This window comes from Pteropus medius, unplaced genomic scaffold (genome assembly GCF_902729225.1).
Source record: "Pteropus medius unplaced genomic scaffold, Ma_sr-lr_union100, whole genome shotgun sequence".
NCBI lineage: Eukaryota > Metazoa > Chordata > Mammalia > Chiroptera > Pteropodidae > Pteropus > Pteropus medius.
In genome coordinates, this window is record NW_024344240.1 from 5,631,192 (window position 1) to 5,640,210 (window position 9,019).

A 9,019-nucleotide genomic window follows, 5' to 3' on the forward strand; every position below is an offset into this window, starting at 1 on the left:
TCATTTTGGATGGCACCTTTTCTTCTGGGGAGAAACCCTAGCCGATGTTATCTGAGTTCTACAGCCAGAGCCCTCTGACTTCTTGATGCTTCTATGAAGCTCCTGCCATATTCCCCACAGTGATGTCAGCTATGGCGCTCACTGTGCTGATCTTTGGTATTTACTCCCCTTCTGTCTCATAAATTCTGGTTGATAGCTATCCTCTGTTTTCTACTTATTGGTATTGATTATGGGTGTTTATATTTACTCTCCCTGTTGCTGTGTAGGGTTTTTAGAAAGAAGTGGGAGAAGAGTCCGAGAGACTGCCATCATCTTTGGGGAACTCAGAAACCCAGACTCTGTTAATTTTTAAAATTTTTTTCTGCAGTCAGGAATAAGTAGTAAGGGAGCTGCGTTCATCGCTAGCCATGGTGGACTGTATTTTATCCCATTGCCAGTGATTGCTAGAACAACAGTCTAATCGGGGTAATTCTGAGTAGGCTTGTTTTCTTGTATAGTTTGGTAGACAGTGAAGATCTTCCAAAACAAGAAAAACATTTCAAGCCATCTCTAGAGTCTCCTCACCTTCTTAAAAACTGTGCTATTTTGAAGTCTAGAGCTTTTTTTCTTTTTATACTGTTTGGTAAAGGAGATATGTAAACCTAACTGACCTCTTTAACAGTTGTAACATTTGAATTATCCAGGGTGATTAGTTGTGCTTATGTCATAGGTTGTCACAGGTTGGGTTCCCCAGAAATCAGATTTTGAGATGGAGATTAGCATGCAGGATGTTTACAGGCTGTGCTCTTGGGATTAATTTTGTGGAAGGGAGGGAAGGTAGCTAGATTCATGGTGAGATTCAGTTCCAGTGTGATCTCAGTGAAAACTCAGCAGCCACCCCACAGGGATCTCGAGCCTAGGAGTTCTTAAGCTAATTATTTAGTAGTTATTACCTCTGGCTGGGCAGGATTATATGGCCTTTTTTAGCTTTATCTAAAAACATGCTTGTTTTAATGTAGAAAAAAACAAACATATTACTTTGTACTTAGAAAAAAAATAAAGCTTTCTGTTTTGGAAAAAAATACAAGTAATTCTGTGGAAGAGGATATTTTTTCATTCATTCTTAATACTTTGAGTTGTAGTTTTAAAAACCCTACTGCTAAAAACAAAACAAAACCCTACTGCTATTAATGGATATTCTGTTTGCTTTACAGCTTGGGCAATGGTAGATGGTGGGTCAAATGTGAAAGCCCGCACTTACTACAATGAGAAGACCCCGAGGATCGTTGTGTCTCGCTCCCATTCGGGAATGGTCAAACAGGTTGCTCTTCAGACTTTCGGAAACCAGACTACAATTATCCCGGCTGGTGGTGCTGGTATGTTCCTCCCGCCCTGTGATGCCTGTAAAGTGTTCCAGGCATGGCTGAGGCTCTGTCAGGAAAAAGATTTGGTTGCCCCACGCTTGGGAAGAAAACGGCAGTGGATGGTGTACTGTCAAAACAGGCGTGGTCTCCTACTTGGTTATTTCTAGGGTCAGATTTCAGTTGTACATGCCTTCTTGTTAGAAACAGTCTCCCAATAGAAACAATTTTACAGTAGTGATTTCTGGTCCTCAAAAGCATCTTCCTGTCAGTCATGTTACTGTCAGTGATGGTCATATATTTATATATGAATAATTATCCTGGTAGTTTAACTCTAGGAATATCAGGGTGAGAAGAAAAAATCCAAGTACATTGCGATGCTTCGTATGGCAGAGGGATGCTAGGAACCATCACAGTGTTATTAGAATGGCTAATCCCTGGGTTGCTTTTTCCACCCTGGAACTCCCAGCTTATATGTCCATGCTGAGCCAGAGTCCAGTGCCCACCTAGCTAACTTAATGTATATTCTGTACTATCGTATTGGCTATGTTATAGATTAGGGGTCAGCTAACTTTTTCTGAAAGACCAGATAGTATATACCTTAGGCCTTATAGTCCTTATTGCATACTGTTTTTTGTTTTGTTTCTTAAACCACCCTTTAAAATTATAAAAATCATTCCTACTTTGAGGGCCATGTAAAAATAGGCCACAGCCTGGATTTGGTTCATAGGCCATTTGCTCACCCCTGTTTTGAGTGCTGTTTAATATGATAAAGGTGTTTTAATTCAAATAAATAGCAAATAATGGTCAGAAACATTTGTTTGAAAACCTTTTCAGCACAGTAATAAAGGGAAAAATAATGCTTATTAATTTTTAAGCCTAATAGTTTTAGTTTACTGATTGCATATATCTGCCTTGCTTAATATGACTTTGTTATAAGCTCTCCATTAGGTAGATTGGTTTGAAAGGTAATGGCCAAAATACTTAGTAGGAATGGGATAAACCAGGTTCTAGACCCTGTTTCTCCTGTGGTTGTTTCATTTTATTATCTTATTTTTAAATTCTGCTTCATTACAAATAGGAAGTAAGATAGTAGTGTTATTTTGTATTCTCTTCTTTCAAATCCACCCTTTATTCAAGTGAAACCTATGAGTGTTTATTTCAGTGTTATCTCCCATAGGAAATGCTATGTACCGAATGTATCATTTTATAGAAAACAATCACAGAGTAGGTGTAAATTTAAAAGATTATAGACATATATGTGGTTATACTTGAGAATACCTTAACAAGTTACTTTGCAGTATATTTTTTGCTCAATTAGATTTAATGTCTGTACTGTTACTTTAAAAAAAAAACAACTTTTAAATCGTTTTAGATTTAAGTTGCAAAGATAGTATAGAGAGATCCTACACACCCTGTGCTGTTATTTTTAATATGGTACTCAAAAAGAGTAAACTACTTTCTTTAAATCTTTCTAACAATAACGTAAGTTCTTTGTTTATCTTTTAGGTTATAAAGTTTTAGCGCTCTTGGATGTGCCTGATAAAAGTCAAGAAAAAGCTGATCTATATATTCATGTGACATACATAAAAAAATGGGATATATGTGCTGGCAATGCCATCTTAAAAGCCCTTGGGGGGCATATGACTACCCTGAGTGGCGAAGAAATCAGTTACACTGGTTCTGACGGCATCGAAGGAGGGCTCCTGGCCAGCATCAGAATGAACCACCAAGCTCTAGTCAGAAAACTCCCAGATCTGGAGAAGACAGGGCATAAATAAGAAGCTGATTACAGATCGCAGCTCTTCCAGAGCTGAGCGGTCATCCGGAGACTCTGGAGGCTTCAAAGGATTGGTGGAAACTATGCATGGTTAAGGCCATCCCAGACTTTTTAAAGTATTTATGAAGCATCAGAGACTTATTTTCCCTGTAATAAGATGCAAGATCAGGGAAGATGGGTTGCTTCGTGTCTCAAGTATTGTCTTTATTTTTGAGACTATTTTCGTACAGTTGTCATACACAAGGCGTGCATATATATATATATATACATATATATACACATATATATATGTGTGTATATATATATATATATATTTGTGAATTAAAATCTATAGCTGAGTCTACATTGTTATGAGTCACCATTTTCACACAGCATCATGAAACTTCACTATTAGTATTTTCATGTAGAATTGGGCTGAAGAAAGGATTGATTTCATGTAAATGTTTAATATTACTTTATACTTATATCTCATTGAAAATAAAGTAATTTGGGGGCTTTACCCCTAATTCAGATGGAAAGCACAAGAAGCCACACATTCATTAATATGCAACAAATGCTCTATTTATCTGTTACCGAATATTTCTTATGGATTAAGATAGAAAAATCTTAACTTTTTTTTTGAAATTTAATAACAGGTTCACCAGCTAGTAGAGAATATAGATATATGATGGTTGCATTGTAATTTCAGTGTGTGTGTGTTTTGTTTTGTTTCTGCAAAGAAAAGTGTGTTCGTATCAACTTTTCTGCCATCTTGCTGTTGATTTTCATTTGCCCTACAGACAGTGCATGATTCCATCCTTTCCTTCTTGACCAACATTAAGCCTTTAACCTGTAAGGTTTGGATTAAGGTTTCAACATTAGCACTAGCATTTTGATACATTTTCTCATTAGGGACAAAATGTGCTATAAAGCACTACGAAAATATAAATGATCCTAACTATTAATTGAAAGTTATTTGAAACTATATGAATTGAGCTAGCTTTTATTATTTCCAAAAGCTTTGTTTCAGTACTTTGAAAAAATTTGCCAGGTTTGTATGTAGGGATTCTCTCATCAAGAATGATTTATGGTTGCTTTTGTCATGGTTGCTTTTACCGTTAATAAATGGATCTAACCTAACTAAACTCTCAAAGTAATAACTTTTTAGATATTTTATAGTTTCCTTTCAGATTAAAATAATGAAGATTCAAGTTACTTTTTGATGCATTTTTTTTCCTATTCAGTATGCAGAATCTGGTTGGAAGAAAGGTTTTGACATTTTCACTGAGTCACTAATTAGAATCTTGCTTTGTGAACTATCATTGGAATGTCTGATTTCTCTCATGGTGATATCTGAAAACTTCATGTATACAAATACTATTATTTCATGTGACTTTGATGTCCCTGTATTCTATAACACTGATAAGGAGAGGGATTTCTTATGGTAATTTTTTTTTTTTTTAACTTTTTAATTCTACAGCAACTTTTTATTTATTTTCCTATCCTAGAGGTATAAATGACCAAAGAGTGGACATTCTCAGCTGATGGAATTTGCATACAATTTTAGGTTTGCATATTATACTGTCCAGCCCTTTAATTCCTCATTAGGGAATTGAATCTAGTATGATGTACATTTCCACCTGATCTCAAGCAACTGGTCATGAATCTGAGAGTAGTAGGCCTCATTAGGTAGGCTTTTATTCAGTGAAAATTTATTCAAAGTTTTGGTAGTTGGAACGCTTGATATTTGAATGGAACTTAGGATTCTGAACAGGATATGAGGACCTCATCTTTTTACTTTGCACTGAGATGAAGGAATTCTTTTTTCTCAGGAGAGATGGCAAACATATGTGCTATTTTCAGAGTCCTGTGGTATAAAAGCATTTGTGTCATTGTAATATTTCAAACTTAAGGAAATAGGACTGGCATAGTGAGAAGTGAAATTTAATCGGAGTTGGGTTTTTCCCCCAATATCATATGATTGCTTTGGTTTTATTTTTAATTTCATTAATCTGCATATAGATAATGACTTTGTGAAGGGCTTGTGTGCAAAAATTATGATATTGGCTGTCAGTTAAATGCATTTTTATAATATGTTGGGTGTAGTCTAGTTACTAGTGATTTTTAAGTGCTTTTATAGAAAGTTCATTTTTAAATTTTTTTGTTTCTAAAAATCAGTATATATTACAGAACTAATATAACTACAAACAACAGTATTTATATTTATGTGAGTCATTATTATACTAGAACATGCCAGTAAAACACCTTCATGAATAAGTGAGGCATGTAATATTTCCTAGAATTACATAAATAAAATTATTTCTAAAATGTAGCAAAATAACTAGAGTTTACTTTTAGTGATCCTCACCTCCCCAACATTTTGTCTTCCCTTTCTCTCATTTTGCCCTTATTTAGAGGAAAATATTCCCTTAAAATTGAGTTTTACACATCACATTTACTAAAAGCAGCTGCATCAATAACCTCAGTAGCCATCAGCTGTCCCCTTCCTCTGCCTCTCTTCATTTCTACCTCGTTCCCTGTCTCCCTAGCTCAATGTTCTTTTATTCCTGCTCCTCTTTCTTAACCAATTTAGTCTTCCCCATCACTCATCAAGGAATTCTTTCATAGACATTTCTCTCAAGATTGGCTGCTGAAATCAGGGTAGAACTGAGACACTAGTAAAGTTCCCAGTGAAGGAGCTCAATCTGGGGAAGTTGACTTATTTTTCAAAGACTCCTCAAAAAGTAAAGGAAAATCACCTTCAAAACCACAAAGCTTTACAGTCAAGTCTAATCCAATGCTTCTGTCTTTGTAAAGCATTTCTTCTGACTCTTCAAAGAATGAAAATGCAGAAAATAAGAGAGTTGAGAAAACGTGATTTTTCTATTAGTTTTCATATGTGTATGCCTGTTTCAGGTGAGATTACAAGAGCCTACAAGATGGGTCATATTTGTCTTTGGTATTCAGTTGTCCTCCTCAGTTTTAGTGGGTTTTTTTCTTCATTTTAAATCAATATTCAAATGAACTGTTTATAGCTATATAATAAAGTAACAAGCATTTTGGTGTGTGTTTTAAGTAACAATTGTGCAAACTCTTCCTGTTTGCTGGGCGCTTTCTTTGAATCTTGTGCAAACTGGGTCAGAGAAAGTGGGAGAGGGGCAGTGGCCAAAGAAAGGTTGAGAAAAAGGAAAGGTAGCTCAGGGGAAGAATAGCAGAGGAAGAGTGCAGAACCAACAATTGCCCTGACCTCTGTGATCAGGAACTCTGCCCTTGCTCAGGTGTTTAATTCAAAACTTGGATTTCCCTTGGGCTTTGAAGGTGACAGCTGTCCCCGATAGCCCAAACACAAAAGAAAGCGGGATGCCACCCCCTCCCTATCCCTCAGAAAAGACTATCCAGCTTGCCTCTCCTTGATAACACCTTGCAAAGGGCCTTATGGAGACAATCTGTGGCAAGTTAACAACAGAAGCTATTTGGATTATTCTAGCTGCAAGTACTTATCTTGGTTATGTGCTGATTCCTCCTGGATAGAAACAATGAGTTTTCATTTTAGATCTTGGTCAAATTTCCAATGTAATTAATTATTTTTAATATTTGCCAATAAAAAGTCTGTCTTGTAACTGTTGTGTAAAATAAACCTAATCTATGGTTTCATTTTTATTTTAAAAAAGTTGTGCCTTAACAATAGGGCATTGTATGTTAATAAGGGAAAACAAAACCTTTTTTTTAACAGATGGGGAAAACAGAAACTTTTGCCATTAAAATTTAAGTTCTTTTAATGTTTTTAATATTAGAGTTGGGGAAAATTCATTAAAGTTAAAGTTGATAAAAATTATTTTTGCATAATCTAGCATTTACAGCTAAAGTACATTTTTATAACTGGCATCTTGATGTACATAGGTCTAAAATGATACTTTATCCTTTGGTTTTTAGTTTCAATAAACATAAGGCCAGGATAGATTACATTTTTTAAAATTTTACTTTTAAATCATTTCTGTGTGCTATTATATCTGTTCTAGTCCTCTGAGTCACTTTGGTTTTAAAAAATAGCTGTTTATTCATGGTGCCATATCAATTTATTGATGTTTAAAAATACTGTACATTGTATTACATAAACCAGAACAGTTCCTAGATGGAGGGAAGGGGGTCTGGTTCCAGTTACTAAGAGAGCAAGAAGAATTGAAATTTGTGCTAACAAAAGGAGGTTGTGGTTTTATGAGGTGCTGTTGGTCATGTAAGTTGTTGATTTTTATTTCATCAAAGCCTGGCAGGTGTTTGCATTACAATTTTCCATTGGGAAAGGTTTATAGGAAAGCTTTTTCTTAAGTTTAATTATTTTTTTAAGTTTGGTGGTAAGTTAATTCTGTGGGAAAATGAGATTTATAGTTTTCTTTTGAGATAATATAAGTCAAACTTTCAGAAGTTAAGGATGATGGATAATATTAAAATTTGTTATATATTGTGTTGTAAGCGTTCTTTATAATTATGGTAATTTGTGTAAAATTGCAAAAGCAGAAACTGTGATGTTTAATTAGTATGTTCCGTTAATCTTTTTTGAGGTGTATGTTGTACTCATAGTAAGTTATTATTCAAGAAAGAGCCTGTATTTTTTGAAATAGGAAATATAGCATACCAAGTCATCATTAAATCAATTAACCTACAAAGACTTCACGTCTCTCCCCGAGTTATCTCTTCTAAGCCCTCTTCTTTACTTACGTTAAAGAGGAAATGTTTGTGGACTTTATGTGTAAAATGTGGACTTCAGTTTCTTTCTACTCGTACGTCCACCATTGGCAGTAGCCAAAGCTGGCTTTATAGTCCAATAGGAGAGACCATGCTCTGCCATGATGAATTGTGGCGCTCGCTGCTGGTGGCTTTTTTCCCATTCGATGGTGTTACTTAAGCTACTCTATGTATATACACGAGGGGTTGAGTTTACACTGAAACTATGAAATGGTTTTTTCCAATCTATGTCCCTCTTCCAACTTTGTTTTTATTATCCTCACTGTCAATCTCTTTCATATAAGGGGCTATCGATGGTAAGAGGGATTAAAATAAAAATTTGAATACCCCTTCCCTTCTCACACATTTATGCTGTGGAGGAACTAGACCGTTTCCTGTCGCTAAGATGTGCTGAGACACCAGTTTCATTTACGTGGTGTGCATCCCCCACATCACCAACGGGGGCCCCAGCTTGAGACTTCAACCTCTACTGGGAAGTAAACCTCCTCCCCCGGCCCTGTTTTTAGAGTGTTTTTTTTGTTCCTCACCGATAACACTCATTTTCATATGTGCTGTTGTAAACTTAAGGACAGGGATTATGTCTTAGTGATTTTTATGTTTCCACATCAACCCTGGCAGCTAGCCCAGTGTCTTGAACAAATTAGGTGCTTCATGTATGTTGAATTAAATTGAATAAAAGGTTACTACTAGCGTTAGCATTTCTCATGTCTCAGTTCTGTAAGCTAGTTGCTTGTTTTGTTTCCTCTGCAAATATTTATGATCATCACCCTATACACACTAAATTATTTTTTAAAGTTTTGCTTTCTTCAGATATTACCCCACGGCCTATTAGCTCTAGAAAATGTGATTGCCTCCAATGAAATGATTATGCCCCTGAATATACTTTGCCAAACTGAAATATGAATTTTCTGAATAAATTGGTCATGTCTGAAATGGTGTGTCGCATCTGCTTTTTTTCCCCTCTTTTAACTATGGTAAAATACATATAGCACATTTCTCTTTTTAACCACTTTTAAGTATACAATTCAAGGGGCATTAAATACATTCACAATGTTGTACAGCTGTCACCACTCTCCATCAGAAGAACCTGTTCATCGTTCCAAACTCTGTTCCCATTGAACAGTCACTCCTGGTTCCCCCTCTCCAGGCCCTGGAAACTGTCCTGCTTTCATTACTA

At 35.6% G+C, this 9,019-nt stretch overlaps 1 protein-coding gene across 1 annotated transcript in view; it reads left to right on the plus strand.

Moving 5' to 3' along the window:
- Positions 1-8,775, plus strand: part of BPNT2 (3'(2'), 5'-bisphosphate nucleotidase 2) — a 30,322-nt gene extending 21,547 nt beyond the window's left edge. The window contains exons 4-5 of the mRNA XM_039868906.1: positions 1,194-1,355; positions 2,850-8,775. Of these exons, the coding sequence (XP_039724840.1) occupies positions 1,194-1,355; positions 2,850-3,121 (434 nt within the window). The 3' untranslated portion in view covers positions 3,122-8,775. The remainder of the gene's footprint in view (positions 1-1,193; positions 1,356-2,849) is intronic.
- Positions 8,776-9,019: the final 244 nt, after the last annotated feature.